This window comes from Carlito syrichta, unplaced genomic scaffold (genome assembly GCF_000164805.1).
Source record: "Carlito syrichta isolate Samal-C Ts95f unplaced genomic scaffold, Tarsius_syrichta-2.0.1 Scaffold308023, whole genome shotgun sequence".
NCBI lineage: Eukaryota > Metazoa > Chordata > Mammalia > Primates > Tarsiidae > Carlito > Carlito syrichta.
Window position 1 is genome coordinate 86548 of NW_007252119.1, and position 18968 is coordinate 105515.

At 36.8% G+C, this 18968-nt stretch overlaps 1 protein-coding gene across 1 annotated transcript; it reads left to right on the plus strand.

The window, feature by feature from the left end:
* Positions 1 to 17433: 17433 nt before the first annotated feature.
* LOC103267179 (actin-related protein T1-like) lies at positions 17434 to 18567 on the plus strand. Its single transcript, XM_008064785.1, has one exon. The coding sequence runs from the start codon at positions 17434 to 17436 to the stop codon at positions 18565 to 18567; it is 1134 nt and encodes a 377-aa protein (XP_008062976.1).
* The last annotated feature ends 401 nt before the right edge of the window (positions 18568 to 18968 follow it).

The window sequence follows — 18968 nt, forward strand, 5'->3', positions numbered from 1 at the left end:
TCGGACCCGCGGGCTCAGGCAATCCACTCACCTCAGCCTCCCAAAGGTGCGGGATTACAGGCTGAGCCACCGAGCCCAGCTCATAATATTTTTCTACAAGTTAATGTGGTTATGTTAATCATTTCATTTCAATAATGGAACTTCAGAGATGCATACTGGCAATGCTTGAAAATAATTGCTTTGTTTATTTTGTCCACTTTTATAGTTGTTGACTGTGTGTGTGTGTGTGTGTGTGTGTGTGTGTGTGTGTGTGTGTGTATGCGCGCGCACACACACACACAGAGAGGGGTGGAGGACTCTGGAACCTATTATTCCATCATGAGCAGAACACATTTTCTTTGTTGAAATGGGTTCTCTTGCTAATTTCTACCACACTTTCCCCCTACTTCTCTTCGCTTTATTCTACATAAAACCCAAGCATAGGAGTGCCCAAGAACCTATTTTCTATATATGCCCTCTGCTTAGTTGGTTGACCTTATCCATTGATCAGGCTTAAATTGCAACATTTATGCTCAAGATTATGAAATTTTTGATTAAACCAAGATATTCTCTGAGTTTCAGATGTGCATATATATGTTGTATACTTAGTGTCTTCATGTAGAAGTTTTAAAATATCAAATTTTACATGCTCAAACAGATTATTTAGGGTTCTAGCTCAATTTTCATTCTTTACTAATATTTCCTACATTGTTAAATGGCTTGGCCATCTCTCCAGTTGCTCAAGCATCAAAACTTGATGCTGTTCTTACCATCTTAACTTTTCCATCCAATCTATTAACAAGACCTGTCATTAACCTCTTTTCTCTCTCTCTAGACTAGATTATACTACACTTCTATTACAGTTCTCTGCTTTCCTTATTTATTCCATAATACCTTTACTCGCATAATACAAACTGATTTTTAAAACCATGAATTGGATAATATAGTTCTACCTTTCAAAAAATCTTAATAGTTACACTTAGTATAAAATTTATAATCTTTATGTTCCACAAGAAGATGTAAGAGATGTCCTTTTCTATATTTCTAACATCACTTAATTCTACTACCTTTTAAATTTTACTTCACCTTCATTACCTAGAGTGGACAAATAATAAAACTAAGTGGAAATGGAAAGACCACTTCCAGTATTTCTTACCATTAATCTGAGCAAGTTTTCCTATCAATTTGTATCTCCCATTAGATAAACTGGTAATTTTACTCACAGCATGTAGACAAAAGTTTTGCAATTAGTCAGAACACAATACATATTTTTGAATTAATAAATGTGAAAATATAAAGATACAATTTTTATTTAATAGATGTAATAGATAAAGAACTGACACATTTTATTCTGTGTTATATAACCATAGTAACACTGGTTTTGTAACAATGACAAGGACATGACAATCAATAAAATATGACCAAGTAACGTAACAAAATATGGCATTATTGGAAAGGAAGACTTAATATTTAAAATTGATATATATTTATCAGTTTAAAAAATCAAGGAAATTAAATAAAACATAAAACAAACATTTGAGTATGGTGTGCCTATCATATAGATATATAAAAAATAAAGACTTCCAAAGAATGAACATAACCTAAAATTGTGTGCAAGTTATTTTGCAGTATGTGGAAAAGTAAATAAACTTCCTGTCCTCTGGGAAGTTACTGTATAGAGGGAAAAAAAGACAAATATTCAGACAGAAATTCAATTGATGAGGAGATATATCTATCTTCCTGGATTTACTAGAACTGAGGAGGTTATCTGGACATGGTAACTTCAGTATTAAAATTAAAAATTTTCACGCAAATTAAGGTGAATTGGTTATCTTATGTAGCAATTAATGCCATGGAGAAAATCAAGGTAAAGGGGATAAGTCATGGAACTTGCTCTATTACACAGAATGATTAAAAAGGTAACCCTCGGATAAGGTGGTATGTAAATCACTATTTGGAAAAAGCAAAAGATGAGTCATAAAGATATAGTGTGTGTGTGTGTGTGTGTGTGTGTGTGTGTGTGTGTGTGTGTGTGTGTGTGTGTGTGTAATTCGGTATGTAGGTTTATTTGTATATTAACAAGCACACGTTAGAAAACACAGCAAAGAAAATATTATTTTCACATTACCAGACAAAAACATCACCAAAAATAAAATACATAATTTAAAGTATATAATTTAGTTGTTGTGAGTATACTCACACAATTATGCAACTATCACAATATTTAATTCCATATTATTTTAACAACCTCAAAATAAATTTTATAATGATTGGTGACCACTTCTCATTCACTTCTCCCTCATCTCTATAAATTGCCTGCTCTTGACATGTTGTTTTAACTAAGTCATGTAATATGAGACCCTTGATGTCTCAACACTTTCAGTAAATATTTTTAAAGCATATTCATATTATAACATGATTAGTACTTTATTCATTTTTATGGTTAAATATTCTATTGTATGGAGGTACCACATTTTATTTATCCATTACTGTTTTTAGTCACTGGTTAGTTTTCACTTTTTGGCTAATATAAATAATGTAGCTGTGAATACTCATGTGTGAGTTTTATGTAGGCATATGTCTTCATTTCTCCTGTGTATATACCTAGGATTAAAGTGTTAAATATATGGTAGCTCTGTGTTTAATATTGTAAGAAACATTCAGACTGCTTTATAAAGTGGTTATGCCAATTTATTTTCCAGACAGCAATGTATTAGGGTTCTGACTTGTTCATATCCTGGCCACTTTATTACTTTTTGTCTTTTATATTATAGTCATCCAAATATGTATAAAATGGTACATCACTATGATTTTGGTTTGTTTCCCTCATGATTAGTAATGTTGAGCATGTGTTTGTTGGTCATTTGTATATTCTGTTTGTAAAAATGCCTACTAAATCATTTTCCATATTTAAATAACCTCTGCTTATTCCAAGGCAACAAAAATTTATATCTGCGGTTTTTTCTAAGGTTTTACAGTGTTAGTCATTTCATTTAGATCTTTGATATATTTTGAGTTAAATTTTCTATATGATTGAAGGTACAGTGCTAAATTTCATTTTAGTGCATGTGACTAGGCAGCTATCCATGTCCCAAGTATTAAAAATACTATTCTTTCTTGTACTTTTGTCTAAAATTAAATGACCATAAATGAATATATGGGTTTATTTTTAAATATTCACACACACACACATATATATATAGTGCAATACTGCCCTGATTATTTTAGCTTTTTATAGTGATTTTTGAAATCAGGAAGTTTAGGTCCTTCAAATTTGTTCTTCTTTTTCAAGATTGTATTGACTATTCTCAGTCCTTTGAAATTCAGTAAGAAAGTTCAGATCAGGGCGGGCTTGGTGGCTCAGCCTGTAATCCCGTGCCTTGGGAGGCCAAGGTGAGTGAATTGCCTGAGTCTGCAGATTCGAGACCCGCCTGGGCAACTTGGCGAGACCTCATCTCTACAATAAATCAAAAAATTAGCCAGGCGTGTTAGTGTCACCTGTAGTTCCAGCTACTTGGAAGGCTGAGGCAGAAGGATCGCAGGAGCCAGGCAGGTTGAGGCTGGGGTGCCTTGTAATTCATCTGCTTGCTGAATTGTTTTTGGTAGAATCTCCAGTACAACAGTAAATAGAAATCACAATAGGAACTATCTTTATCAAGTTTCTGATATGATGGCAAAAGCGTTAATTCTTTCACCATTATGTATTATGTCACATGTGGATTTTTACAGTTGCCCTTTAGGGGTTTGAGGATATTTTTTCTATTACTGGTTGATTGAGTGGTTCTATGAAGAAAGGGTATTGTATTTGACCAAAAGTTAATTTTTTCCATGTCTATTGAAGTGATCATGTGTCTTTGTCTTTCATTCTGTTAATATGGTACATTGCATTGATTGATTTTTCTCTTGTTAAGCCAAACTACCATAGCTGAGATAACGTTTTCATATTGTATAATTAATTGCTTATGTTTCAGATTCAGAATGGTAGTATTTACTGGCAGTTTTTGCATCTATATTCGTGAAAAATTTTCTTCACTTATAGAGCCTTTGCCTAGTTTTTATTATTCATTTTTTACAATTTTTTATTTCTTATAGGTTTAAAAATAAATGTTTATTTTGTCACTTCATTCTTTCTTTTTGCTAAAAATCAACATTTTAATTAAATTACATAAAATTCTAAATGACAAAATTATAAAGACACAAAACAGATCAGTGAATATCAGAAGCCAAAGTTAGGAAGAAGATATGGACTGCGATAGGAGTGTAGGGTGATAGAACATCATATATTATGATTTTTCTAGTGGCTACATCATTGTATGCAAATTGTTCAATTAAAATTGAAGAAACAGTCTGTCAAATATACCTCAATATAATTGAATTAAAATCTTCAATACATCTGAAAATTGAGAAACTCACAACTCCAAGGTCACATATAACCAAGGGAACCCTACAGTGCCTATGTGATCCTCTTGCCAACCACGAATAAGAAGAAATCATCTATCCGAATGAGAAGGAATCAGAAAAATAATTCCAACAGTTTTCCCACACCCCCAAAAGACCACACCAACTTTTCACTAATGAACTCTAACAAAAATGAAATTGTTGAAATTCCAGACATAGAATTCAAGAGTTTGATAATAAAATTGGTTAAGGAACTTCAGGAGAAAACTAAAAGCAAAATAAAGAGTAATTAAAAAAAAAAAAACTATTCAGGACATGGATGAAAATTTCTCCAAAGAGATAGAGACCTTAAAAACCAAACAATCAAACAAAAACAAACTGAAATTCTGTAATTGAAATAAGCATATAGAGAAGTACAAAAATGCAGAAGAAAGTTATAACAGTATACTAGAACAAGCAGAAGATCTCAGAACTTGAATACAAGGCTTTTGAATTAACCCAATCAGACAACAATTTTTTTAAAAGAATCAAAAGAAAAAAACAAAATCTCCAAGAAATATGGGATTATGTAAAATATCTAAACCTAAGAATTGTAGGTGTTCCTGAGGAAGAAGAGAAAGTAACAGGTTTGGAAAACCTATTTAAGGGAATAATGGAGGCAAACTTTCCTGGCTTTGCCAGAGAACTAAGCATCCACACACAAGATGCCCAAAGAACCCCCAGAAGATTCAATGTGAAAAAGACATCCCCAAGGCATATAATCATCCAGCTATGCAAAGATAATGTGAAGGAAAAAATTTTAGCAGAAGTGAGACAAAACCATCAAATAACTTACAAAGACTAAAAACAGACTTCTCAGAAGAATTCCTCAAGCCAGAAGAGATTGGACCCCCATTTTAAATCCCCTCAAACAGAATAGCTATTAGACAAGGACTTTGCATTCTGCAAAACTAAGCTTCATAAATGAAAAAAAAATGAAGTTTCTTGCAGACAAGCAAACACTGAGGGGGTTTGTCACCACTAGACTGGTTCAAGAAATATTCAAAGGAGTCTTAAATATTGAAATGAAGCTGGGCTCAATGGCTCAGCCTATAATCCCGTGCCTTTGGGAGGTTGAGGTGAGTGGATTGCCTGAGCCTGCGGGTTCGAGATCCACCTGGGCAGCGAGACCTCATCTCCACAATAAATCAAAAAATCAGCCGGGCGTCGTAGCGCATGCCTGTAATTCTGGCTACTCGGAAGGCTGAGGCGGAAGGATCACCGGATCCCAGCCTTGGACCTGAGGGCTACACAGCCACAGTCCTGGTCCACAGTGACAGTGCTGCAAGAAGAGATCTTTGAAGGCATGCCTGTGTAGACAGTGTGTCCCCACTGGCAGCAGGCCACCATCACCAAGATATCCTACGAGATTGGCCTGATGAACTTCGTGCTGGGCTTCTTCTGCTGCTTCATGGGATTTGACCTGGGCTGCTACTTGATCCTCTACCTCATCAAAAATATTAGCTGGGCGTGGTAGCGCGTGCCTGTAGTTCTGGCTACTTGGAAAACTAAGGCAGAAGGATCACCGGACCCCAGCAAGTCGAGGCTTCAGTGCCCAGACCATAAGATATAACATAGACAAGTGGGAACTCATCAAACTGAAAAGCTTCTGCAAAGCAAAAGAAACCATCAAGAGAGCAGGGAATCAGCCCACAGACTGGGAAAAAATATTTGCCAACTCCATGTCTGACAAAGACCTAACAATAAGGATCTACAGGGAACTCAAACATACTGAAAAGAAAGAAAAAAACAAACAGCCCCATTACAAAGTGGACAAAAGATATGAATAGACACTTTTCAAGAGAAGACATACGAGCAGCCAACAGATACATGAAAAATATTCAGCCTCACTAGTCATCAAGGAGATGCAAATTAAAACTACACTGAGATACCACCTAACTAACTCCAGTCAGAATGGCCATCATCAATAACTCAAACAATAGATGCTGGAGAGGATGTAGCAAAAAGGGAACACTTCTACACTGTTGGTGGGAGTTTAAACTAGTATAACTTCTGTGGAAATCAGTGTCGTGATTCCTAAAAGTTCTAAAAATTGACCTTCCATATTACCTCACAATCCCTTCATGGGAATGTACCAAGAAGAACTCAAATCACTGTATGAAAAAGAAACCTGCACACGTATGCTTATTGCGGCATTGTTAACAACAGCAAGAACATAGAACCAACCGTGCTGCCCATCAAAAGAGGACTGGATTTAAAAAATGCTGTACATATACATGATGGAATATCATGCAGCCATAAAGAAGAACAAAATCATGAACTTTGCAGCAGCCTGGATGAAATTAAAGCCTATAATACTAAGCAATCTTTCACCGAAACAAAGAACTGAGTATCACATGTTCTCACTCGTAAGTGGACCTTGAACAACTATCATAATACTATGAGAAAATGATTGACAGTAGTGGGAAACTGCACAGGTGTGTGGGCACAGGGAAGTGGGATTGGCAGTCGTGGGAATCTGCCTGGGGAAGTGGGTACACCTCATCAACAAGGGTACCTGCACAGTGAATATTTGTATACCTAACCCTGAATTGTAATCCACAATTTTAAACTAAAAAAATTAAGAAAAAGAAGTTAGAGGGGTCAAGACGTTTTCTTTAAAGTGTTAAAATGGAGAAATACTAGTACCAAACTTACAGAAAGAAGTAAAAATTATAAAGGAATATTAGAAAGATTATACATCATAGATTTCATAACTGAGGTAAAATGAACAAACTTTTAAGTAGATACAAACTATTGAAAGTAACTTTAGAAGAGACAATCTAAACATATTTAATTAAGATTGATTTAGTAATTGACAAATTATTACAAAGAAAAGCCCATACCCAGATGGATTCACTGATGAATTCTGCAAATATTTCAGAAAGAAAGAATGTCAAATTTCCACAGACTCTTCCAAAAGACAGATGATGAGAAGGTACTTCCCAACTCATTCTATGAATTATCCTGATATCAAAACCAGGCAAATATTTCACAAGGTAAGAAAACTGAAGACCAATATGACATCAATATAGATTAAAAAAAGTCCTCAAAAAGATGTTATCAAACCAAACTGAGCAATATATTTAAAAATGTGCCATAACTAAATGGGATTAATCTCAGGATTAAAGTTTACTCATCTAAAAATTAATTAATATATTACACTATATCAGTAATTCACAGAATCACCTTAACAGATGCTGATAAACTCATCATTTTTTAATGATGAAAACACTTAACAAACTTGAAGGAGAAAGGAAATTCCTCAACCTACAAAGTAGCGTTTGTAAAAATCCTGTAGCTAACATCATGCTTATTTGGTAAAGGACTGGATCATTTACAAGACAGGAATAGCTGCTCTCACCACTTCTATTTAACATTGTACTGGAAATTCTAACTGAGAAATTTAGTCTAGAAAGGGAAATAAAAGGCATGGAGATTGGAAAGGAAGAAGTAAAACTGTATCTTTTTGCAGATGACATGAATATGTATATATATTATATGTATGAATATTGACATAAAATAATATATGCCTACAAAGAGTATCTAAAAGAGTACTATGAGAAATGGTATGTCATAGATCATATAACTCAGGTGAAATAGATAAATTCTTGGGAAGACACAAACTATTGAAAGTGACTTTGGAAAAAATTAGAACACACACACACACACACACACACACACACACTACACACTCTACTTAAAACTGCTAGAACAAATTGACAAGGTTTCAGAATACAAGATCAATATACAAAATAAATTGTTTCTCTATGGCCTTACACTGTACAATTTAATAGTCAAAATAGGCTGTGGGCTCGGTGGCTCAGCCTGTAATCCCAGTGCTTCGGGAGGCCGAGGTGAGTGGATTGCCTGAGACCACAGGTTTGAGACCTGCCTGGGCAACTTGGCGAGACCTCATCTCTATAATAAATCAAAAACTAGCCGGGCGTGGTAGTGCTTGCCTGTAGTTCTGGCTACTTGGAAGGCTGAGTTGGAAGGATCACCAGAACCCAGCAGGTCGAGGTTGTGGTGGCCGGGAGCGGCCACTACACTCCAGTCTGGGTGACAGACTGAGACTTCAACTCAAAAAAAAAAGTCAAAATAAGAAACCAATTCTAATTGCAAAATAATTAAAAAAATAATAAAATAATAGAAATAAATTTGACAAAAGAGGTACAAAACTTTTACTCTGAAAATGAAAACATTGCTTAAATAATTTAAAGCAAAATCTAAACAAATGGAAAAATAAAATCCGTGCTTATGGAATGGAAGAGTTGATATTGTTAAGATGACAATATTCTCCACACAGATCTAGTGATTCTGGAATATGAAGTATCTAATCTGAAAAACCTATAATTACCTGCAATAGCTTGCTTAACCTAAGTAACTCCATTTTGTAGCAGATCTTCCATTTTTTTTTTTCTTGGAGTGCAGTGGCAGCTCCCAGCCACCCCAGCTTCGACCTGCTGGGTTCCGGCGATCCTTCTGCCTCAGCCTTCCAAGTAGCTGGAACAACATGCGCGCGCTACCACGCCCAGCTAATTTTTGATTTATTGTAGAGATGAGGTCTCATCAAGTTGTCCAGGCAATCCACTCACCTCGGCCTCCTAAAGTGCTGGGATTACAGGCTGAGCCACTGAGCCCCGCTTGATCTTCCATGTTAACCTAGGAATAACCCCCTTTTGTAACCTTCCCATAATCATCCCGCACACCCATATTCATGTACCTTTTGGTGATTGGAAACTCCCTGGTTGCCTAATTCTGTAACCATTCGTACCCCTTTCTAATCAAATGTATTGCCAATAAATATCAATCAAATTGTACAGCTTATATAATTTATGCCTTTAATATCCACTACTTACTCTAATTGGGGCTGAGAGTTCTTTGGAAACTAGTCGAATCTCGGTTGCTGGCATCAATAAAGGACTCATAATTTGACCCTCTCTGCATGTTAGTGGCTCTTTTCTCGCTATCTGGCTACAACATTTGGAGGCCCCAGAGAGATAGGTCGTCAACCTCGGGAGGCGGCCTCACTCCAGCTCTCCCTGGTTCAGTGGGGAAGGTGTAGGGGAGTTATCCCCTGGGACGTTCCAGGGCCCCATAACCTCTCATTTGGCTCAGAGGGAGTTGGAATGACTGCTGGCTTCCCTTTGCCTCAAAATTTCTGAGCCCATCTACATTCTCCTAGGAGGTAAGAATCTGTTTAATCTGTATGTGGCCACAACTCTGTTAAGGAGGACAGAACTTGATGAGGCTGCTCCTTAGATTCTGTTCATTGATCCAAGATTTTGGTAGAACAGTGTCTCAGTTTAGTATCTGGTTTCTGTTTGGGTATCGCTTTGACTTCTGATTGCTTATGACATTGGCCCCTTTTCATTCTTTGCATCCTTGTTATGCTGTTTGCTACAGGGCTTGCTTCTGCTACACCTTGAGATTGACATTTAGGCTATAAACTTTTATTAGCCTTTGCTTATCTCTTTGTAATTGGAGGTCTGCTTCTCTTCAGGTGCCTCCTGTGATTTACTGGTTTTGAGCAATATGGGATCTAAGGCATCCAAGCCTACAAATCCACTGGACTGTATGTTAAGGAACTCCTCTGTCAGGTTCACAGAGAATTATGGAGTACATCTCTCAAAGGGCAAGCTCCGGACCCTCTGTGAAATCAATTGGTAATGTTGAATGGCCCTCTACAGGGTCTCTGGATGTTAATGTTACTCAGGTTGAACTTGTTTTGTTTGTTCTGTTTATGGCCATAATTCTGTTTTCTGGTTTCAGAGCTCTGATTTTAATTGTTTTTTTTTTAGTTCTCTCTAAGTTTGTTTTTGTCTTTCTTTCTCCCTTTTCCATTGATATTGCTTATACAGTTCAGCAAGTTCTAACTAAAAATGTAAACATCACTTAAACCTGCACAGCATTCATTGAACTGCCTATTGGGACAAAGTTTAGTCATGAAAGTTGGTTACAATTTTGTCAAAAATATAATTTAAATTTGAATATCTTAAAAACAATAATAAACTTCTTGCTGTTTCACAGGTAAAATTTAAAGAAAAAGGTTATTAAATCTAGATTTATTTAATTATGTTTACATGTATATCTGTTATATGTTTTGTCCAGCATGCTACCAAATTGGCTTCCAAGTAAATGAGTACTCATGAAATGCATATGACTTTTATGATTAATAATAATAATATAAAAATATATCTTTAAAACTGTCAACATACATTTCGTCAAATGTTATAAAATTACAGGCTTAGCCAAGACCTGGATAATCTCCATTTATATAAATGATTTTGTTAAAAGTATGACTGATTTAAAATTGTCAGTTCCAAACCACTAAACCTTCTGAATGATCAGTAAAATACTAAAAACTGATTGGCCAGGAGTTTCCATAAGTAATTAAGCAAGCTACTAAAAACTTTTTAAATGAATAAAACAATGCTTATAGATAAACTCTTCATGTGATTGAAAAAAAATCTCAAAATTATTTTAAAAGTCCATTAAGTGTCTGAGTTACTCTCAGTTTTAAAAAAAAAGCTATGAAATGAAAAATACAGGGACAACAGAGTCCAAGTATGTCATCATCAATGGTATATAAAAATCAAGATAAACATCACAAAGGGGAACTTACAAAGAAAAAAAATTTTGGAAATGGGGTCTGTTCACTCTAAAGGGCTTTGCATCAGACTGTTATAAGCAGAGAAATGGTTAAAAGGTTCATATATATAACCTATTAAAAATGAACTTTTAAGTTTTTTTTAACCAAAACAAAACAGTGTCAGCATGGAGGGCAGCAGAACCAGAAGGCCAAAGAAGGACCCTAATTGACAGTCGCAATTAGCAACCAAAATGCCAAATGCCCATCAAAGACATGGTAAAAACAAACCTGCTAAGGGGATGGTATCCATTGCTCATGGGTATAGCCTGTGGGGGCACTAGAACAGTTGCCCCAAAGAGGCCTAACCTCCTGGACCTTGTCCACTGTACAGGTCAATAAGCCATTGGGAAGTGGGTTCACTCTCTTGTGAAGAGAGGAGAGAACATTTGGCTCACAAATAATGGCCACCTATGGAGGCCTGCAAACCTGTGAAATTACCTGGCACTGGCTCACATCACCCCAACAACCTCCCAAGTAAACCAGGGCACTGGCACCCAAATTAATTTTTAATTTAACACAGGTGCCAACGTTTTAGTCCTGGCCATTCATGTTGAAATCATATAGCTTTATCCAAAAGAATTTTACCCTCAACACATCAGAGAGGAGAGAAATAGACTTGGGACTGCTAGGACAAAAGTATGGTCCAAATATAAAGGCAGTAACATACTTATCTAAACAATTGTACAATACAACGAAAGGGTGACCATCTTGCCTTTGGACCCTAGCAGCCACTGCCATATTAACTTAAAAAACTAATAAAATTATTTATGGACAGCATATTAATATGTTTATATGATACATTTTTGTTCTGTAATAAAATAACTAGTTATTTAAAAAAATAAAGAGACTGTATTTCCTTATTAAAATACTACTATAGATAATTTTAAAAAATTTCAACTTACATTGATAAGTCAAAGGCTTCAGACAAAATTACTTTCACCTTTTTCAGCATTGTTTCTGGAACAATGTCCTTTTCCATCATTGTTTGCCTAATAATTTTTGCCTGTGCTCTCGCTTGGTATTTTATTAAATCCAAATAATATTTAGTTAAAGTCCCACTGTTTCCTATGTGTACCCTTGGAAATAAACAGGTAGGGGATAGCTCTACAGCCCATCTCAGCAGGAAGAAGTTACAGAAGATTGATCTTCGCCCCGGTTCCCAAAATCATAAAAATATTTCCAAGAGTAGAAATGGGAAATAAAAGGTAGACCAAAAGTGAGAAACCATTTGTATTTTGCTCTTAAACTTTACCACAATAATAAAAATAGAGGCTGTGTCCCAAAAAAAAAAAAAAAATTACATACCCCAGGTTAAAAAAAAACAAAAATCCTTGCCAACTTTGTCTTTTTAAAAACCCAGACTTCTGAAGTATAACCTGTATTAAACCATTCCAATGTATCCCTTCCTTAAAAAATTACCAGTCAGTCTCTGTTAAAGTATCTCGAGTCTCTACAATAGGTCCAGGCAACTGTACACTCCAGTGTTCGTGCTGTCTTGCCCACTCCATCCTCTATACCTTGTCATCCATTCCAGCCCGACAATCTGGTTTGTGTCAAAAAGTTCCAGAAAGAAGAACTAACTCCTGCCTGGAAGGAGCCATTTTTCATCATCTTCACCACTCCAACAGCAATCAAGGTCATTGGAATACTAACCTGGATTCACCACACCCAAGTCAAAAGGGCCAGGGAAACTGACCACCAGTTTATGTTATTGACTGTGCTGCAGCTGCAAGGGACCCCAAATATCCACTCCTTTGTTCAACAAGGGAAAACAGCCACTGTTCAACAAACTGGAAAGCAACCAAGGACTCCAAGAACCCTTTCAATGTCACCTTTTGATGTACATCTAAACCATGAGACTCAAACAGACTGGTTGCCAATTTCATTTTAAATGTATTGTACTCATCCTTTACCTCTTGTTTTTGTGATACCACTTGTTTTGGGATTTGGCGTAGGACTCCTTACTGTAGCTCCTGCAGATTGGAAATGTGGCAAAAAGTCCCTGTTAACGCTATGCTCACAATAAGTTTAACTTGATTTATTTTACTTTGAGAGTCTAAAGACACCCTGTGCTCTTTCTCCCTAACATCTTTCACAACAGGAGAGGTCCTAGCTATCCAAATCTGGACCCACGGTTTACCTCTGGTCCAGTTTAAAGTAAACCTTCTTGACCTGCCACAAATAAAAAAGAATGTCTATCTAGAAGCCTGTATGGTAGATACGGTATACAAAATCATTTTTACAGCAAATCATGCAAATAGTGGGCAACCCCCAATTATATAAAGGATCTAAACTTTTATCTCTTCCCCAGTAACCCCACTGACCACAGTTGTAACCAGGAAAATGACTTCTTTTGCCCAGACTGGAAATGCGTCACCATTGCAACTTACAGTGGGGGGCCTAATAACACCTCTAAAATTACCCTTTTGCTGGGTGCTGGCCCAGGATGGCCTATATATATAAAGGTTACTAATCCTCTCCATTCTTCCTGGAGTACAGGAAATACCTGAGGTATACGACTTTACATGAATGATTATGACCACGGCGCCTTATTCACTACTTGATGGTGCACATTTGCCTATAATGCCGTGACCAAACCAATAGAGCCATTAGTCAAGCTAAAAAATCCCTTGTTCAGTTACCACCAGCCTCTGCCTCAGCCTCTGCTGTCTGCCAACCAAGCCACTACCCAGGATTTACCTCCACAGCTTCCAAGTTCATCTCGACTGCTTCCAAAACTGTCCCCCCAACCCCCTAGTCTTTTTCCTATGTTAACTAATATGCATCATGTGCTTAATGCCACTATGCCCCAGTTGGCCTCAGATTGCAGTCTCTGCTTAAAACCAAAACTCCCTTACGATGGAGGCATAGGAGTTGAAACTCCTATCATCTGGAGAACGAAGTGCACTCCAGAAATAATTCACATTACTCTAGGAGATGTAACTGGTAAAGCCTCCTGTCTCATAACTCCAGGTTACAATCTAACAACTTCTCCATTCTCTGATATTTATAATTTGTCTCTCATCGCAACTATGACTGAATCCTTGACCTACGTAGCTACTGACAATACTGGTTGGCTGGTCCCACAGGCTTTACCAAGTGTGCTACTATCAAAAGGTATAATCAGCCTACCTTATATATCACTGTTCATATTCTGCCTCAAGTTTATGCTTATAGCAGTCCCAAAGGAGCTCTTCTACTCAATTCCCATGGTCTTCCAATTATTCATTCAAAACGTGCTGTTCCCTTGGTAGTACTTGCCTTAATCAGACTATGTATAGTAGGAACAGCTGCACTTGGCACTGCTGCTCTGGCTCGTGGAGAACTGGGTCTATCTATCCTACCCAAGAAATTGTTGCTGACCTGGAAAATCTACAATTTGCCATGGACCAACTCCATGACCAGGCAGAATCCCTGGCTGAAGTTGTCCTTCAAAATCGTAGAGGCCTAGACTTACTTTTCCTATTCCAAGCCTCTGTGTAGCCCTTGGAGAGGCTTGTTGCTTTTATGCCAACAAATAAGGGGTTATTAGAGATACTCTTCAAACAGTCAGAGAAAATTTAAACAAATGACAAAAAAGAAAGGGAAACTAATAAATCCTGGTTCCAGACCCTGTTTGGTTGGAACCCATGGTTAACAACTCTTGTTACTAGTCTAGTTGAACCCCTCATACTTCTCCTCAATATATTTATCAGGTCCTGTGTAATAAATTGAATTATTCATTTTGTCAAACAATGAATCAGTTCTGTAAAGCTCCTATATATGAGACCCCAGTTCAATAGTATACTTCTTACTGATAAGGCAATGCATTGACTCATGAACAAGTAAATGGGGGGCATGAAATATGAAGTATCCAATCTGAAAAACCTGTAATAACCTGTAATAGCTTGCTTGACATAAGTAACTCCATTTTGTAGCAGATCTTCCATATTAACCTAGGATAAACCCCTTATGTAACCTTCCCGTAATCATCCCACACACCCAAATTCCTGTACCTTTTGGTGGTTGGAAACACCCTAGTTGCCTAAATTCTGTAACCATACATACGTCTTACTAATCAACTGTATTGCCAAGAAATATCAATCAAACTGTACAGCTTATGTAATTTATGCCTTTACATACCCACTGTTCATTCTAACTGGGTCTGAGAGTTCTTCTGCCGGCATCAAAAAAGGACTCATAATTTGACCCTCTCTGCATGTTGGTAGCTTCTTTCTTGCTATCCGACTATAACAATTCAACTCAAACTTAGTCAAAACTCCAGATAACATTTTTGTAGAAGTTGACAGACTGATCCTAAAATTTATATAAAATTGCAAGGGACCTTTAATAGCCAAAACCATTTTGAAAAATAACATAGAAGGAGGACTTCTTAATTTCAAAATGTATTACAAAATAACAACAATCAAAACAGTGTGCTACCTAGCACAATGATAGGTGTGTAGATTAATGCAGTAGAACTGCAAGTTCATAAATAAGCTGGTGTGTCAATGGCCAACTGTTTTTTGACAAAGGTACTAGCTGTTCAATAGAACAATGGGAAAAAAATAGTCTTTTCAACAAATGGAACAACTGGATAGTTGTTGAAAATATAATGCACACCATTTACAAAAATAAACTAAAAAAATGCAAGAGCTAAAATTTAAAATTGCTAGATAAAGTCATAGGTATACATACTGAGAAACTTGGATTTTATAATGCATTCTTAGATAAACACAAAATATAAACAGCAAATGATAAAATAGACAAGTTAGACTATATCAAACATAAAATATTTTTAATTCCAATGACATTATCAAGAAAGTGAAAAGATGATTCAAGAATGGAAGAAGATATTTGTATACAATTTACCCTGTTAAAGACTAGAAGCTTGAATATGTAAAGAACACTGACAATTCAATATAATTGGATAAATAAAAAAGACAGCAATTAAAAATGGACAAAGGATATACATAGACATTTTTTCAAAGAAGATATTTAATGGCCAATAAGCATATACAAAGATTCCCAAATTAGACACCAAGTATGTAAATCGAAACCATACTAAGGTAGCACTACATACACACTAGAATAACTAGAATAAAAAAGTCTAATAATAATATTAAGGAGCCCGCGGAGAAGTAGGAATGCTCCTATGGCATATTGAGGAATATAAAATGATACAACCACTTTGAAAAGTAGATTTTACAGAAAGTAGACTCAAATAATTTAACTCAGACTTGTTATATGACTCAGAAACTTCACTTCTAAGTGTATCCCCAAAAGAAATGAAAACATAATTCTACACAAAAAAGATATATACAAGATTGTTTCTAGCAGTATACTTCATATTAAACAAATGGTGAAAACACTAAATGTCCATCAACTGATAAATAGATAAACAAAATGTTATATCCAAACAGTGAATGAACCTTGAAGGCAATATTCAGAGTGAATGAAGACAGATACAAAAGACCACATATTGTATAATGCCAATGATATGAAAAAATGTAGAAAATGTAAATCTACAGAGACAGAAAAAAACATTAGCAGTGCTTGAAGATCAAGACGATGTTCTGGTGAATGGTAACAGCTAAAGGGAGTGTTGGATTCTTTATGAGGTGAAAAAAATTCTAAAATTGATTTTTGTAATGTTTGTACATACCTGTAAATATACTAAAATCTTGGAAACTGATACTTTAAATGGTTAAATTGCATGGTATGTGAAATTTTTCTCAATAAAATTGTTAAAAACAAACAAACAAACAAGCAAAAAACAAATATAGTGAAAAATAATAGAAAGGGTATTCTGAGTAGATTATGGGTATTCTCACTACAACCTGAATCTGTGTCTGATGCTTAATAATTAATTTTAACAAAAGAAGTGCATTTTTGTCATTTAACAAACAACAGCTCAACAGAGCAAAGAGGGTAGTTCTCTGGGACAAATCTATAGACTGGAAACTTCACTTTGTTCTAAAAGTAGGCCTCTGCTTTGGGCAACAGGCTTATCATGACTGTTTATAGGTAACGTTTGCCTTTCATGGCTTTAAGTCTAACTAAATAGGAAGTACTGGTGGCTCAGGGACCCCGCCCCTCTGATGCTCACTGAGGACAATTGTTGCCTTGGCTACATTGTTACATAAAGGGTAATCATCCTTTGAAATTGCCTCAGCAGGCCCTGGACCAGCAGAAAGGAGATGAGCCTCCAGGATTGAAGATGGGGTGTTCTGGTGAATTAGAAGCAGCCTGCTAGCTCTGCCTGGTGACAACCTGAGAACTTCAGAATCCTGTGATCATACAACTTCCAAAAGGTACCTGTTGTCTCACAAAGTAACCTAAGTGTTCTTTCTTTATTTTGTCCAGAAGAGCATGCTGCAGACATGTTTAATCAACATGTATTAGATGTCCCAGCTGTGATTTTTGACAATGGTTCTGGACTCTGCAAAGCAGGCTTGTCTGGAGAAATTAGACCCCGTCATGTCATCAACTCTGTTGTGGGGCATACTAAATTCAACCTGTCTTCAGCCAGAGCCAATCAGAAAAAGCACTTTTCAGGGGACGAAGCCCCCTGCACTTATGAGGCCTTATGTTTACATCACCCCATTAAGCGTGGACTAATAACAAATTGGGATGACTTGCAGAAACTTTGGGAACATCTTTTTGAGTGGGAATTGAGAATAAAGCCCTGTCAACAGCCTGTACTCATGACTGAGCCCTCCTGGAACCCAACAGAGACCCGAGAAAAACTTGCAGAAATAATGTTTGAGAACTTCAATGTGCCTGCTTTCTACCTGTCCAACCATGCAGTGGCAGCACTGTATGCTTCTGCCTGTGTCACAGGCCTAGTGGTGGACAGTGGGGATGGGCTTACTTGCACTGTCCCTGTCTTTGAGGGTTACTCTGTACCTCATGCAGTCACCAAGCTCTATGTAGCAGGAAGGGACATCACAGAGCACCTCACCCGGCTCCTCTTTGCTAGCAAGTGTACCTTTCCTTTCATACTTAACAAGCCCCTTGTAAATGACATCAAAGAGAAGCTGTGCTACATTGCCTTGGAGCCAGAGAAGGAACTATGCAAGAAGATGGAGGAGGTCAAGAGAGAATACAAACTTCCAGATGGGAATGTCATCCAGATTGGGGACCTGCTGCACCAAGTGCCTGAGATTCTTTTTTCACCTGGCCGACTGGGCATCCACAACCCAGGACTCTCAAAAATGGTCTGCAGCAGCATTTTGAAGTGTGACACTGGCATCCAGAAGAACCTTTGTTCAGAGATTATACTGTCTGGGGGCACCACACTCTTGCCTGGACTGGAAGAAAGGCTCATGAAAGAACTGGAACAGCTGGCTTCTGTAGGGACCCCCATCAAGATCATGGCTTGTCCCTATAGATGTTTTTCTGCATGGATTGGTGCATCCATCATGACCTCTGTGAGCAGTTTCAAGCAAATGTGGGTTACCTCTGTAGACTTTGAGGAATTTGGTGCAGCTGTGGTTCATAGAAAATGCTTTTAATGAACACTGAGCTCAGAGGACACCTTGAAGTTTCAGATCACAGGAGCGCCAGTGGGAAGTGACACTATTCTTCAGGCTTCAGCAGGATGTTCAATAAAAATTGTCTTCCCATTTCATGTTTCAGTTTATTTTTATTAACACCAGAATTTATGAATCATATCATGAGTCAATATGTGGTTCTGTTCCTCTCTTCTTGACCTTTGTACCTCTTCACTTTTTCTTCTTAGAAAACCTTGGGTTATGTATTGAGAATGTGTTAAAATGCAGGGTTTGTAACAAAAGGTGTCTTGTCTTAAGCCTAGAAGCTTGATTCAATAAAGTCCTTAGAATCTTCATTTTAAACTAGTATCTCAGGTAGTTCTAATATACCCAGTGTCCAGGAAGCAGAATTGTGAAAGAAA

Coding starts and splice junctions, on each gene's coding strand:
- LOC103267179 (XM_008064785.1), top strand. CDS start 17,434: ATGTTTAATCAACATGTATTAGATGTCCCAGCTGTGATTTTTGACAAT.